General features: G+C 39.6%; 1 protein-coding gene and 1 long non-coding RNA gene across 6 annotated transcripts in view; one reads left to right on the forward strand and one right to left on the reverse strand.

The window, feature by feature from the left end:
• Window positions 1-17,131, reverse strand: part of LOC125230797 (bone morphogenetic protein receptor type-1B) — a 124,094-nt gene that overhangs the window by 10,812 nt on the left and 96,151 nt on the right. The window contains exons 1-2 of one of the 5 annotated variants that reach the window (XM_048136013.1): window positions 5,478-5,795; window positions 1,109-1,296 (exon numbers count right to left, since the gene is read on the reverse strand). In XM_048136013.1, coding sequence (XP_047991970.1) covers window positions 1,109-1,296; window positions 5,478-5,487 — 198 coding nt within the window. In that variant the 5' untranslated portion in view covers window positions 5,488-5,795. Of the gene's footprint in view, window positions 1-112; window positions 209-610; window positions 707-942; window positions 1,014-1,108; window positions 1,297-5,477; window positions 5,796-17,131 lie in introns of those variants that run through there. The other 4 variants (XM_048136014.1, XM_048136021.1, XM_048136016.1 and 1 more) reach the window with 4 other exon arrangements.
• Window positions 8,465-8,908, forward strand: LOC125230798. The gene is made up of 3 exons (XR_007177554.1): window positions 8,465-8,589; window positions 8,700-8,712; window positions 8,764-8,908. It is a non-coding gene; the product is annotated as an uncharacterized LOC125230798 (long non-coding RNA).

Below are 17,131 nucleotides of genomic sequence, written 5' to 3' on the forward strand. Positions count from 1 at the left end.
GAGAGTGAACGGTTGTACTTAGCTCCTAAAATATAAAAAAATATTGATTCAAAGCGTTGTTTAAATGTTTGGATGCTCTCCACTGATAGGCCGACTCTCTTACAGTACTCACTTGCATAAACCCCGACTCGTCGGGCGGCAGACATCCCGCCGTGCGCTCGAGCTCGACCAGCCCCGCATGTCTCCATGCCATTGACACAAGCTGCGATACACCGGACAGAGGGGCTTCAGCACTCGTGTAGATTGGACACACGTCCACAGACAGAGGTGGTACTCACTTGCATAAACCCCGACTCGTCAGGCGGCAGGCATCCCGCCGTGCGCTCGAGCTCGATCTGCCCCGCACGTCTCCATGCCATTGACACAAGCTGGGATACACCGGACAGAGGGGCTTCAGCACTCGTGTAGATTGGACACACGTCCACAGACAGAGGTGGTACTCACTTGCATAAACCCCGACTCGTCGGGCGGCAGACATCCCGCCGTGCGCTCGAGCTCGACCAGCCCCGCATGTCTCCATGCCATTGACACAAGCTGCGATACACCGGACAGAGGGGCTTCAGCACTCGTGTAGATTGGACACACGTCCACAGACAGAGGTGGTACTCACTTGCATAAACCCCGACTCGTCAGGCGGCAGGCATCCCGCCGTGCGCTCGAGCTCGACCAGCCCCGCATGTCTCCATGCCATTGACACAAGCTGCGATACACCGGACAGAGGGGCTTCAGCACTCGTGTAGATTGGACACACGTCCACAGACAGAGGTGGTACTCACTTGCATAAACCCCGACTCGTCCGGCGGCAGACATCCCGCCGTGCGCTCGAGCTCGACCAGCCCCGCATGTCTCCATGCCATTGACACAAGCTGGGATACACCGGACAGAGGGGCTTCAGCACTCGTGTAGATTGGACACACGTCCACAGACAGAGGTGGTACTCACTTGCATAAACCCCGACTCGTCAGGCGGCAGGCATCCCGCCGTGCGCTCGAGCTCGACCAGCCCCGCATCTGTCTCCATGTCATTGACACAAGCTGGGATACACCGGACAGAGGGGCTTCAGCACTCGTGTAGATTGGACACGTCCACAGACAGAGGTGGTACTCACTTGCATAAACCCCGACTCGTCAGGCGGTAGGCATCCCGCCGTGCGCTCGAGCTCGACCAGCCCCGCATCTGTCTCCACCTCCTCGACGGTCGCGAAGCAGTAGCCGTTGACCTGGGTGGTGCAGGTGCCGTTGTTGGAGCCGTCCGGGCATGCGCTCGCGCCCGAGCACTCGCAGACTATGCCCCGGGCTGGAATAACAGAAACAGAACGTTAGCTTGCAGGTCGAACGAAACATTTTAAGTTTTGGAATATGAATGGAAAGGTAAACAAAGTCCTATCAAGTAATTTTAGGTTCTACAGTCGTATTTGTATCGTGGTAAGTATTTAAAAAATCTTTATTAAGTATATTGTAAAATTATATATCAATATTTAATTAAATATTATATCAAGATATAATATAAATTAGGTCACTTTTTATCTCATGTAACGCAATGCAAAGGTTATCTCAATTTGGTAACCGGACGTTTCTTGGGGGATAACCCAGAAACTAGCACAGTATACCATATAGGTACTTAATTAGTTTCCAGAATTCTAACACAGTACGATACAGCGGTTTTAGAGGAGAAACATAAGATTTCCACAACAGTTACTACCAGTGCAGGACTAGGATGAATGGATATGTACTGTCGCGGTCACTATATTTTATAATTTTTATAAGTCGCTACAATGTAAGGTAGATATCCAGACATTTCAAAACGGTTTATCGTAGCCTAACCTAACATGTTTGTTTTCTATTCGAAAAATATCATATAAACAATATTATGCTACTTGAAACTTTTGTTTACCTCCAAGGGGTCGACTTACGTTTAATATCATATAGACCTAACAGACGAACAGTATCAAATGACTCCAGTGAACGTGGATGAAATCAGAACCATTAAGTTGCACCCGCAATTAATTCAGCATGTCATTCACGCTCCCACGTCACATCCGCGCGCATTCAACGCAATCACAGTTGACTTTGCGACGAGATTATCGTGAGCTATCTACGGCGATTATTTGTTAATAACACGTCTAGAACAATCAAGAATGCATGTGTTCTCAGGTGATTACTGATTGCCCGTATCTGAATGACGTAATTAAACCTTAAACAAAAAAATTACACCTGCGAAAAGTACTGCAAATCTCAAATTGACATAATTAAGGGTGGTTAAAAACTATTTCATCTAACTTCAAAACTATATCAAAAAGGTAATCACGGTCTATATCCCGGTCAATATAAGTCTAATGAAAAACTATTTCGTTCTAAAGTTTGCAATCATTAGTGATATTTATAATAACCCCTTTTGTACACTCGTCATCAGACATATAGGAGCTGCTGAGGTTTTCAAAAATGTCTGAACACGCACTCTAACATAATGACAATAGATGCGTGAATTTGTTAGAGCCTTGATTGCTCCTTTATTTCTGATGACTGTACATATGTTTTACGTGCAAACATTGAACAATTTGAAGCTTCAGATATATTTTTATTTATATGTCGACAGATGGATTGCCCCTATCCGAATGGCCAATAAATTGCGGCTGACCTAAAAGCACAGGATTTTAGCTGTGGCGCCTACTCCGAATTAGCATCAAGGCAAGTAAATCATGTCACATTAAATTTTAAAACAGACTGCACAAGTTACAGACACTGTCGACGTGGAAGACTGGTAATTAACTCTTTCTGAACTATGAGTTATATAGCATTACAACACAGTGCGAGCGTGCCAAGTCGGCACATCTGGGAACTGAACAGGACGGCTTGAGGAAAACCAGCCATTCATACTCGATGTAAATTACTCCAGAGAATTAAAGAGAATGGAAGAGGAAGGAGACTGGACTCAAGAATACCTTCGGTCTTGGAAAAAAACACCTTTACTGAAGAGCAAGAACTGTCTCAGCTTTAGCAAAATGTTGATGGAGCAATCTAATGGCCTACTCCTACGTATGTTCGTAATTATTTGCAAGACAGCTTTGAGATTACTGTACTCGTATAGACAGAAATAGAATGAAGATTCTCAGTTACAACTTTATTTGTTTGCCAATACAGTTCTTATTGCATTGCAATGATGATCAATGAACTGATCACTAAGTAAGAATATAAAGATCAAAGCAATGTAAACAGTAGTTTAACTCTTGTAAGGAAATAGAGAATTCTTCTCAAGATCTAAGGATCTACTAAGGTAGAGAAAGGAGTAGGAATAGTAAATACGATACATGCTATACATATTACAATATCCATCTAACGTGAGGTAAAAATGTATGAAACTGCAATTTATAATATGAATATTACATAATACTACATGACAATTCACTACCTACTACTATTATTTTATAAAAACTAGTGATAACAGAGTAAATCACTACATAGTATAAAACAAAGTCGCTTTCTCTGTCCCTATGTCCCTATGTATGCTTAAATCTTTAAAACTACGCAACGGATTTTGATGCGGTTTTTTTTAATAGATAGAGTGATTCTAGAGGAAGGTTTACATGTAGGTATAGTACCCGTGCGAAGCCGGGGCGGGTCGCTAGTACATTATAAAAACAAAACAAATAATTCACATCTTCACATTTGTTAAGATGAACCATTTGTAGGAATAGTAAAGATGAACCGAATTTTATGCTTTCGTAAAACATTCCCTTCTATTTACGCAGATGTGTGTGTGTGTATTCGTACCCTATATCCATTAGGATCAAAAAAATAATACAGGCTTCGTTTCTTTTGTATATTTTGCTCTGAAAATGTTTTAGTTTCCTAGTTGTATAGTTTCCGAAAATTTCGCTTGCTTTGGTCCAAAAAAGAAAGAATGATATTGATAAAAGTATGCCATGTTCATGAAGTTTTTTTCTTACGAAGAGTTGGAAACTGGATCATCGATGAATGAATGGAAAATCAATCAGCCGGGCTGCAATTAAGATATATTGGCGCGACAGGTTGCAGCAATTACAACAAGCGATATTATGCTAATAAACAAGGCGCGATTAGAGCCCTGCCGATTTCCATCCAGACGCAATTATGCTATCATAGTGATTTCCTAATCAGGTGGAACAGACTTCATTAGGGTGGTGTGTGAACGTGGCGAGGGCGATATGTTAGTGCTAGAAGGTACAGTTGGGGAACTGTTTACACAGATCTGAACAAATTGGTGCAGATTATATTCGTCAATTAGTCTAGTATTTACAGATTTCTTAACTGATGTATATTATCTTTGTTTCCTGAAGATGTGTTAGTTTAAATAACGTCTACCTGAGACATTTAGTGCGATATTCAGAAAGAAAGTATGGAGGTCCTAGGATTTTTACATGTCACAAAATGTCTTCGACGGCGTATCCAAATTATCAAGTGGTTCTGCTTCAAGATCAATCTTCAAAATCGGCTTTATCTCAGCTTGTTGTCATGTTTAATACAGAAACTATAGGTATAGAACAGATTGATGGTGGCTGTTTTAGTCTTCCTCGAGATAGAAACAATAGTTCTGACAAATTTGAATTGTACCTACAGACCTGTTGTTAAAGAATCGTCAGACAAAAACTTATTCCTATTTAACATTTACACAACAAATTTTTCAATGTCATTAAAATACGAGAAACATCCAGATTAATCATCATAAACATCAACATAAGTAATAGAACGCCATTAAAATGGAATACGTATAAAAGCGAGTAGGGATGGCGACGGAGCCCCATCTGCCAAGGGCCGTGTAAAGTATGGTTGTTTTTTGGCGCGGGCAACAGGTAGGTCCGGCCACCTCGAGATTCGACCGATACAGCCCCGTAAAAACAACAATAGGAATATTTCTATAGCGTTCGGTGAAATTCAATTTATATGTAATATATTGGCCATTATATTGGAATGTAGACAATTTAATGCCGGGGAAGAGATATTGTTAAAGGTTTATAATGACAAGTGTAATCCAGATTACCAATGTGCACACGGATGTAGTGAACTGGCGAGCATGACATAAGTACTAATTGCCGAGTAAGGATCTCAAGTGTACAGCATACCACTAGACTAGATCAGTGAACAGGATGTAAGTGTCCATAAGACGATGATAATTATGAAAATAACTTGCAAGGCATGGATGACACACAACCCGGAGTAATGAGTGTTATTTGCGGAATGAATTAAAGTTCGTCTTTACCAAGAAATGGAAAAACAAACGAGGAAATGACGAGTCTTCCAACATTGTAGTTGTAGCAAATCACATGAAACAAATACAACACTGATTGTGGCGATGCAGTAACGCATAACAGGTCGCATTACAAGTATGGACATGGGAAGGTAATCCGATTGGAGCGTTGCACAGGGTCCCTCGCGGTCGTGACTCGAGCAGGGCTAGATTCATGATCTAGTCTAGGTGTCGGACGAAGGCGTCGCACTTACTTAGCCTCATGTCGTCGACGAGTGGAGGCGAGCCCGGCCCCGAGTCCGCGCTATCATTTAAATATAACCCGGGACTCCGCCGTCTGTCGCCGGCTTTATTTTTACACCACCAAGTTTATAGTCAGTCACAACACACGCCGTCTCACGAGAGTGGCGAACTTCGCGACAAGAACAAACGGAACGCGCGACTCGCTCAGTCGGCGGGCGCGGCACGAATGACGGGACGGGAGGCCGGTCCGCGCGGCCGGAGCGCCCCGCGCCCCGCGCGTGCACTATGCACCCCTGCACAGCACAGCCTCTACGCTACGTCTCCACCCACGGCATGAGTACGGAGATAAAGCGACCCAGTCGCCGGCCACAATCCATGTCAGGCATCACTGATCCGCGCGAGTGCATGCGATTCATTGACGCCGTCGAGATAGCGCATTCTGTTTAGATCACTTAAGATATAACGATAGATGAGCGTCGAGCTTGTTTAAATGCGACCATTCTACGCGATCTCGCCGCGACGCCCAATTTATCAGCCCACTGAATTTGAAGCGGGTTATCGAGCAACACAATTAACTCTTTGTCGAGACAAAGAGGAGATTATACTAGTAGCAGGAAAAGTACACATAATTCATTTATAATTGGGCAAAACAAGTCAACTTTTTGATAAGACAATTAGAAGAGTAAATGTTTCGACTTCGAATTTAATATAATGAGCTATTTTACAGACGGTACTTTATTCGGCAGGCACTAAAAAGAGTGTAATAAACTCAATTAAAATTCTGACGGAGGACATAAAGTTGGTAAAGTTCTCGACTTCTCGCTTTATAAACATCTGTCGGAACTTGGCTTTCTTTACGAGCGACGATTCGTTTTGAAGTCGCGTCCCGCGCGTCATGTCAACTGTCGATGAAACCTTACGTTTCTTAGTTAATCACGATCCACCAGGTTGTTAATCGCAACAGCGATAGCCGTTGGACATGTTGTTAAATGTTATAATGACTTATTTGAGCTTGTTCGTTGCCGTCGAAGCTGTAGAGAGTTTGCTGACCATTTCGATACAGGCGAGCCAGTTAAAATCTGATCATTTATTACGATCAGATATTAAGAATCTCGGGTCACACTATACTAGATACAAGCTCAGATATCTCCCACAGTTCAGTACAAAATGCTTCGTCAATAGGCAAGCTTTTGCGTGGGGAACTGGTTACCCGGTAAGGCGTTGGTTGATGCAGATATGGTTCGATCAAGCCAAGGAGATGCATGACTTGCATGGCTCCTTCGAACGAAAAACGTCGGTAAACTCGAGACCTGAAAGTCAACTAAGCCATTGTTCTCTTGAAGGTGTTCACGAGTTACAAAAGCGCACTCACGACCATATGTTGCACGTGGGACGTCTTGGCCCGATCCTCGACCAATTGCTGCAATGAAGGCCGACAGGCCCTGTATTCCCAAACACTTACCGAGTGCAAGCGAGTCAAGCATTCAGACGACCCTTTCACCAAAATTCATATTCTACAACTACGAATATGTCTCCACGCTCGTCATGTGTCGCTCTAATCTAAGAGAACAGTAAAACTCAGCACAACCTTAAAAAACTATGGACCATTCAGACCTCAGAAGGAAGACTTTTGTAGAAAAGAGATTTTTAGTGTCAAAATAAAAATCTTGCAGGATCATCCATATAATATTATAAATGAGTATCTGTTTGTTTGTCCGTCTTTCACGGCAAAACGGAGCGACGAATTGACGTGATTTTTTAAGTGGAGATAGTTGAAGGGATGGAGAGTGACATAGGCTACTTTTTAGGGTTCCGTACCTCAAAAGGAAAAAACGGAACCCTTATAGGATCACTTTGTTGTCCGTCTGTCCGTCCGTCCGTCTGTCAAGACCCTTTTTCTCAGGAACGCGTGGAGGTATGAAGCTGAAATTTATATCAATTACTCAGGTCTACTGTCCCTTGAAGCTGTGAAAAAATCAAACTTCTAAGCCAACGCAATCAAAAGATTCAGCCGTTTATGCCGCAAATTTTCGACACTTGCAAGGGAATCAAAACCTACAGGGTGCTTCCCGTGAACTCAGAATCTTGAAATTTGGTACGAAGCAACGTCTTATAGCATAGATAAAGGAAAAATTACGAAAACCATAAATTTTTAGTTACATCACATAATATATTTTTTTTTAATAATTTTAACCTTACTACCCATTTCCTCATAAACGCGTAGAGGTATTAAATTGAAATTCATACCAAATACTCAGGTCTATAATACCTTTAAGCTGTAACAAAATCAAACTTCTATGTCAACGCAATCAAAAGAAACAGCAATTTAAGCTGCATATTTTGAAACTCGCAAGTACTCGCAAGGGAATCAAAACCTAAAGGGTACTTCCGGTAACAACGTATCGATGTTTTACAAAAATCTTTTTTCCTCATCCGATTATCACTTGTCCGAAAACGGTTGACAGAATTTTTATAATCCAAATACATTGTTTACCATATTTTTAAAATATCGCTAGTTTGCTATGCCACATTATCGTTTTCCCGAAACTCTATAACCAGAAGAACGGTTGCCAACTTTATCATTTGACAACCAATTTGTTAACCACCTTTTCATAAATCCGATGCTACGCGACATAGAAATGTAATTTTCCCTAATATCATTTTATAGAAACATTACAAAAAAAATAGGTTAGGTTAGAAATGCGACCCCCACGGAAACAAATCTGCTAAGAAAAGTGGGTTAGGTTAGAACTGCGACTACACAGAAACAAACTTGTGCTAGAGAAGTAGGTTAGGTATGGTTAGAACTGCGACCCTCACAAAAACAAACATTAGCAAGAAAAGTGGGTTAGGTTAGGTTAGAACTGCGACCATTCAGACGCAAACTTGTGCTAGAAAAGTGGGTTCTTAGGTTAGTTTAGAACTGCGATCCTCACGGAAACAAACATTTGCAAGAAAAGTGGGTTAGGTTAGAACTGCGACCATTCAGACACAAACTTGTGCTAGAAAAGTGGGTTAGGTTAGGTTAGAACTGCGACCATACAGAAACAAACTTGTGCTAGAAAAGTGGGTTAGGTTAGGTTAGAACTGCGACCATACAGAAGCAAACATTTGCTAAAAAAAGTGGGGTTAGGTTAGAACTGCGATCCTCACGGAAACAAACATTTGCAAGAAAAGTGGGTTAGTTTAGGTTAGAACTGTGACCTTACAGAAACAAACTTGTGCTAGAATAGTGGGTTAGGTTAGGTTAGAACTGCGACCCTCACAGAAACAAACATTTGTAAGAAAGTGGGTTAGGTTAGGTTAGAACTGCGACCCTACAGAAACAAACCTTTGCCACAAACTCTTATGGCAAGGACTCATAGGTCAAGTAAGAACTGCGACCGTGAGGGTCGGGAACAAACTTTTGTTAGAAAATTAAGGATTTATTGAACTTTTGATACTGCGGGGCTTAGTAGTATTTCGAATTATAAAACTATACGCCATACAAAGTTGCTGTCAAATGATACTTAGGAATTTTAATGTGTTAATTCGAATTTCGAACTTCTGATATAGCGGTTAAATAATATTTCGGAATAAAAACTTTACGCAACAAAAAGTAGTTGTCAAATGATTCTTAGGAATTTTAATAAGTGTTAATTCGAATCATATGCGAAACAAAATTACAGCGAAATAAGAATCGGGAAAATAATAATAGGGGAAAAGTACTTTCGGGCAAACAAAACTTAGGCGAATTAATAAAATGGGAAGTGTTTTCGGGCTTCTAATAATCGACATTACAATTTTCGACTTTTTGATAGGTAACCTAGTATCTAATGATCCTCAGGTCACTAACTAAGCTACAGTCAAGAAATCGCTTGCATCGCTACACGCAGCGACCTTCGAAGCATCTACATGTCATCCAACGGTGTGATCTTGACCAGATCACCAGTCCACCTAGCTTACAATAGTTACAATACTTACAATCGGCTGACATTATCTCGTGGGAAGTGCGACGACATTTGAGCCGATCAAAAGCTCGTCAGAGCATGGCGATTAAATCTATAAATCACAACGCGTACAAATCGTCTGACGCTTGGCAGGTACAACTTTCACACAATGTTCGCCGCGAGTGGGTTGCATGTCGATACTATACGATAGCGACACAAGTTAGCTTGCCACTGCTTCGATTTAAACATGATGTATCCGATTCGATGTTTCGGAATAGGTAACTATAAAAGGCACATTTATCAAGATTTAACAGACATCAAACATTATTGCTCGCTAGTCGCTACTATCTGTGAAATCTACATGCATCATGTTTGTATGGCTACGAGCTACGACGCATTTGAGTTATAAACAAAGGCGCAATTCCACATACGATTTTTGAAAACTCTCGCTAATCTTTTCTCACTATTTGCGAATTCATTACAAAAAGTGTAAGTTCGACAAATCACCACACGCGTTAATTTCAACCAAGAGAGTTTACTTTTCATGAAAAGACGATGAACATCCATGGAACCTCATTAAAAATCTTTTCCATCAGTGTAAACACCACAACATTGTTACAATTCCGTTTAACTACAAATTGTCGTGACCGTGCAAATGGCATTCCGTTCGGATCATGTAAGGTCCAGAGGTCAGGCCCATGCGACCCCTGGATAATCCTACACGATCGATAAGAGTCCCGGGCGGGGAGAGCGGGGCGATAGGGAGTAATTTATTCGGCGGCAGAGTGGCGCGCCTCGGAGGTGCCACGCACGCCCCGCGCCTCCCTGCGCCCGCGCCGACCTTATTCCTACCACATCCCGACTGCACGCGTGGACTCCTCTTAGGTAAACCAGCATAATTCCTTAACGCTATCACCAATTCTGTTTGACTGAGAAGCTAAAGTAATACTGGTTTTCTGGAGTCGAAAGTCCACAGGCGTTGAGAATGTGCATGGGGCAGGGTCCATTTTTTGTGCCCCAGGGATTAAGGAGTATCAGGTTAAACGCAGGTTACGTAATAGTTTTTACACACCCTTAATCTCGAGTGGTGGTATTTCGTTTCTGGCGTAAGGTGTTTCGGTTTATATTATAATGACATAGGGGGATATATTATATTTTTGAATAACCAACAAACGTTTTTATTGATTTATGCGTTTTAAGATTTAATAGTTACCGTTAGAGCGTTTACAATGCCTTCTAAATAAAGTTTTTTTTTGCTTCTACTTCTATAGGGACGAGGTATTCGTTTGATCACAACATTCACAACAAAAACCTTTGATTTCAATGGGTCATAAAGGCATTTTTTGTAGTTGCCAGCATAACTAAATTGTATAGAAATAACCAGTTTTATATGTTAGTTTATAGCTATCTATAACTTTTATGACGTCTGTCTAAGGTTCATGTTATTGATAGGTTGGACTGGCTTTATCGGAAGACCTGGTACCAGTAGTACCATCGTCGACACACTGGCGGTTCGTAAATTTTATTACCAATATATAAGTTCTACACAGTCGCCATCGCCCATCACATATAAATGAAGCGACCAAGGTGCTCAAAAATATCTTATTATAGCTACACGTATACGTCTTGATACTTTTGATAATACAGGGTAGGTAATTAAAATAGTGGGACAGAGGTAAATAATACAAAATGTAACAAAGATATGGCATATTTAATTCCTTGTTCTTATTATCAAAATGTTGACCCAATGGTGGCCGCTATCGGATGTAAGAAGCGCCTGGCATCCGTTGGCTCGTTGGGTGGACGACATTTGAAAAACTGCGGGGCACTTCTGGATGAGATTAGCCCAGGACCGGGATAAGTGGCGTACACGAATGGAGGCCTATGCTCAGCAGTGGGCGATTAATGGCTGAAATGATGATGATGATGGTGACGATTAGGAAAGAGTAGAGGAAAAATAATTACACTACATGGCCATTGTATGGGTTGACCAATTTGGCCGACCTGCTCCATGGAAACTTAATATTTGGCCTAAAAATATTTTTATAACATTTTCCTCATCAGAACAGAATACTATACCGAATAGGCCCTTCAGCGGATCCCCATAATTTTTATTTTACTTTGTAGGAGTTTTGTTGATTCTTGGATGTTGCGATAGAAAGATAGTGGTCGTAAAGTTAACTTGTACAATTTGCGGAGCACTCGTGCTTGTCTAATATTGGCACGGTGGTGTCCGATAGCAGTCCGTCACCCCGGCTGTTTGTTGATACACCTGTTGACATTGCTGCTATCTTGGCTTTATTTTCTAAAGTTTCGCATCAGATACGTGATTGTAGTATAAGTATAGCATGCAAGTCGCGTGTTTATATGTACATGCAAGTCGCGTGTTATTCATTCATGTATGTACTAACAAAATATGTGTCTCTGTTACACGAAATTAATAATAATAATCTTGCCTTTAGATTAAAGTGTCTAAAAGGGCCTCTGTGCTGTTGGCTTCGGCCCCACACATGCCTCCCAAAAGTCCGGGACCCCAGCATGGTCCCGAGATATGGTAAGACATACAAATAATAATAATAATATGTATGAGTGTATTATATTTAAAATGTATGACTATTTGTATTACTTGTATTTTCTTATTATTCATAATTTGGTACTTACTCCTTACTTACGGCGGCGTTACTTTACTAGAATGGACAGAATACGTAATGAGAACATCCGCGGGAGTTTCAAAGTGGCTTCTATCACAGACAAAACGCTGGAACGTAGATTACGCTGGTACGATCATGTTATGAGAAGAGACGAGGACTTTCCGCTTAAAGTGGCCCTCCGATTGCCAGAAAATCCCCGAAAAACAGGACGACTAAAAGAAACGTGGTGGTCGAATGTCAAAAGAGATTTGGAGTGCTCAAGAAACGACATGGCGAATGGCCGAATGGCACAAACGCTCACGAAACGAAACGCTCGTAGATATCTATCTCTATCGCTCTTGTGTATTGGCGCGACAGAGCCAGACTACCCTTCGCGGCATTTCGCTTTCGTTTACGTGTACCATTACGGGCACCATAACAGAATTGTCAGGCGCACTAGATCAAGGAGACCCGACCCCAACTAGATGGGATTAAGGGAAAGAAAAAGAAGAGGTTATTACCATTCATGAAGATCTGCCGACGAACGTCAGCAGACCGACATATATAGTGCCTGTATAAGACATTTTTGTAACTGACAGCCGCGGTTTCTACCTGGCGGTCTAGCACAACTTGCGCTTGATATATGGACTTGCGCATGAGAACGCTACTCGTAGATGTACTAAACCGCCATAATTCACATGCCTTCTCGGTAGAAAATTACTCCAGACAGACTTTATTCTTATAAATAAAGCAAAGACGCATATTTGAGCCCCTAAAGTCCTTGCTGCTATCACATACTCTCAGTAATTGCCGTATTAAGTTCATTGATAACGTAACATGAGTCGGCGATTACAGCGATATAGATAGATTATAAATTACAACTAATTACAATACAAGCCCGTGCCAGGAGTCACGTACGGCACTCGTGTTACACCAATTGCCAAATATACCTTTTTCAATTATCATCATGATAATTGTGCAAAGATTATGTGCTAAATTTAGGATATTTTAGAGTACCGAGATTAATATTGGAATATTATCCCAATACGTTAAACTGGCAACATTTAAAACTGTATTCCTTTCGCTTGTTAAACACTAAAACTACAAGTTTGCAAAACTGGTCTTCTTTATAGTGCTGAAACATTATGATTAGGTTCCTTAAGTGCAATGAGAACCAAGATGTTATATTAACGGTATTAGGTGTTGCTGTATCATTAATCATTATTTAGGGCAACCCCAATATTACATTATCATTATTTGGGGTTATCTTTACTCGTGTCATGATAATATTAATCGTGTTAATCCGTATGTTATTTAGAAGACAGTCATAAATTGCGACTAATATTGTTTTTCAATGAACAACTTTTAAGAGATAACAACGCTGCAGAAAGTTATGTAAAACGGAAAACTCCATTAAAAAAATATGTACATTCGAACTTAAAATGCAGATGCTATGCATTTTAAGTCCATTTTAGATGATTTTGTGTCAATAGTCGAGATTGATCCATTAAGATACTCGATACAAACATTGACCTTAAACTAATTACCCACTATGTTTGTCCAAATCTTAGTGTTGTTAATTAATAGGCGCTCATAAGAACCAATATATTAAAGGCAATTCTTTCAAAGCAGCTAAAACTATTTGTTGGTTTCCCAGGCCATCCAAATTCAATATTTAACATACAAAGTAGAGAAAAAGACAAACTGAATGACAAAACTTGAAGTCTTGTTGAGACTCTTGAGAAATTTTGGGGCACTCTAGTGGTTAGTTGAAGCTGTTAAAAGCAACATACATGATGTTTGAAATGTTTCAATACATGTTCTTAATACTTAAGCATAAGCACACTAGACTTTCTGCTGGGTTATTGAACTGCATATCACATCGATAAGCGTTTCTCACGTCAGGTAAACGATAAAAGTTCACACCGGAGGATCGTCAATATTGACATGTTGCTATCGAGGCATATATTGAACCCAACTTGGTAGCGGTTGGTAATGTTACTTCAACAAATACGTACCTATAGGCAAACTAGTATTTATGAGTGACACTATTATTAGAACAATAAAATTACTGTAGTAATTATTTTTACGATTATTAGTCTATTTATATTTATTAGTAAGCTTTTTATGGAATCTGCAGAGCCAGTTTTTGTAATTTAATTAACCATTGTTTCTCTTGAGTGTGCTGTAAAGTCTTATAAATTATAATATCGTACTTTACGTCATTTATAGAAAAAATGTACGGCCTTAACATACATATTTTTATTGATTGTGATTTGTGATTGTAAGATACAACTGCAGTAGATTAACATTCAGGTTAATTAATGATGAAGACTTGTTGAATTTACAAAAGCGCTATCTACAATATTAACATTAATAACACACATGTATAGCCTGACAAGTTTTTATTTGACCCTCGCCGCGTTGCGGATTTTCAGCTGAACTAATTTCTTTTACTGGCAAGGATTACTATTTGACACCCGTTGTCGAAAGTCATCGAATGTCAGTGATGTAAACATGAAGCAAATATTTTAAATTTTCTAACGGTTTCATCGCAATTTTGTCCAAAATAATATGATTAAAAGTGAAAATAATTATACTAAACGTGATAAATTACTTACAACAAAAAAGGATGAAGGATTCGACAGCATTTCGATACCAATGTTCTGAAATTGGTTATTGACAAGTCCGGGACTGACAGTTTATAGTGCGGTTCTCCTGTATTAATTTGTTGGTTTCGCGTTTAGCCTAATATATTTTTTGTTCTAATTTAAGGTGTCTGTAGCTCTGCCGTGAAAAATATGTATAGAAATAAGGAGGCCGTTCCATAACTGCCACCAGTACAGAACAAGGTCCCACGAAAAAAGAAAATAAACATCGATGACTTCGATTAAGGCACAAGATTCATGGATTTTAGGCTGTGCGGAAAGAAGTAGCGAGTCTTAAAACCTTGCTTTTTAAATTTTGATTCTCTAAAACCATGTTTTAATTTTCTACAAATATTAACGGGTAATAACCAGTACACGCTGTCCCCAATACGTATGAAGTCGGCACATTATTGCCATATAAAGCGGTTTGTAGCGACACTCTTTCAGGGTCAAATAAAATCTTGTCAGGCTATAACTAGTATAATTCTGTGTCAGCGGTGTTAATAATATAATATGATCGGTTACCAGAAATAAACTATTCCCATCAAACGACTGCGCCTGCCTTACCCAATGAAAATTTCAAGCCAAATGAGATCAATTATTTTACCGATGAATAAATTGTACAAATACGCTGATTCATGCTTGTTGAAAATATTATCCTTATTTTGTATTTCAGGCCATTCATTGTGATTCTGTGAATTTCATGCATATTGATACATTCACCGAGCCAGCAATAGCAATGTCATTATGTCATTACCTACTCGTTCACGAGTTAAAGGTCTGCTTGTGTTACTGCTTTCACACAAACATTTTCTAAGATTATTTAATCCCAATATTTATTGCCAATTTGTAGCCTCGAAAACAATGAATGTTTTTCCTTGTGTTTAGCAAGATTACATGAATGACGCCGTAAATAACGTATCTAATTGTACTAGAAGTTATTGATAATTTCTTGAGTGCAATTGGACAAACACTTGGAGATTAGTACTTGCTACGCACAATTAGTATGAGGCGTACTTCATCGCTTTGTTTATCTTAAAAAACAAACAATGAAAATATCTGAGGAGTGTAAACCCTGTTTCAAACATATTTCTTATGTCATGTAGGCATGAAACAGAACACATGAATATTGCACAGGATAGGCAGTACGTATGGTAAACGATAAAAGTTCACACCGGAGGATCGTCAATATTGACATGTTGCTATCGAGGCATATATTGAACCCAACTTGGTAGCGGTTGGTAATGTTACTTCAACAAATACGTACCTATAGGCAAACTAGTATTTATGAGTGACACTATTATTAGAACAATAAAATTACTGTAGTAATTATTTTTACGATTATTAGTCTATTTATATTTATTAGTAAGCTTTTTATGGAATCTGCAGAGCCAGTTTTTGTAATTTAATTAACCATTGTTTCTCTTGAGTGTGCTGTAAAGTCTTATAAATTATAATATCGTACTTTACGTCATTTATAGAAAAAATGTACGGCCTTAACATACATATTTTTATTGATTGTGATTTGTGATTGTAAGATACAACTGCAGTAGATTAACATTCAGGTTAATTAATGATGAAGACTTGTTGAATTTACAAAAGCGCTATCTACAATATTAACATTAATAACACACATGTATAGCCTGACAAGTTTTTATTTGACCCTCGCCGCGTTGCGGATTTTCAGCTGAACTAATTTCTTTTACTGGCAAGGATTACTATTTGACACCCGTTGTCGAAAGTCATCGAATGTCAGTGATGTAAACATGAAGCAAATATTTTAAATTTTCTAACGGTTTCATCGCAATTTTGTCCAAAATAATATGATTAAAAGTGAAAATAATTATACTAAACGTGATAAATTACTTACAACAAAAAAGGATGAAGGATTCGACAGCATTTCGATACCAATGTTCTGAAATTGGTTATTGACAAGTCCGGGACTGACAGTTTATAGTGCGGTTCTCCTGTATTAATTTGTTGGTTTCGCGTTTAGCCTAATATATTTTTTGTTCTAATTTAAGGTGTCTGTAGCTCTGCCGTGAAAAATATGTATAGAAATAAGGAGGCCGTTCCATAACTGCCACCAGTACAGAACAAGGTCCCACGAAAAAAGAAAATAAACATCGATGACTTCGATTAAGGCACAAGATTCATGGATTTTAGGCTGTGCGGAAAGAAGTAGCGAGTCTTAAAACCTTGCTTTTTAAATTTTGATTCTCTAAAACCATGTTTTAATTTTCTACAAATATTAACGGGTAATAACCAGTACACGCTGTCCCCAATACGTATGAAGTCGGCACATTATTGCCATATAAAGCGGTTTGTAGCGACACTCTTTCAGGGTCAAATAAAATCTTGTCAGGCTATAACTAGTATAATTCTGTGTCAGCGGTGTTAATAATATAATATGATCGGTTACCAGAAATAAACTATTCCCATCAAACGACTGCGCCTG

Source organism: Leguminivora glycinivorella, chromosome 11, assembly GCF_023078275.1.
Source record: "Leguminivora glycinivorella isolate SPB_JAAS2020 chromosome 11, LegGlyc_1.1, whole genome shotgun sequence".
NCBI classification, from domain to species: Eukaryota; Metazoa; Arthropoda; class Insecta; order Lepidoptera; family Tortricidae; genus Leguminivora; species Leguminivora glycinivorella.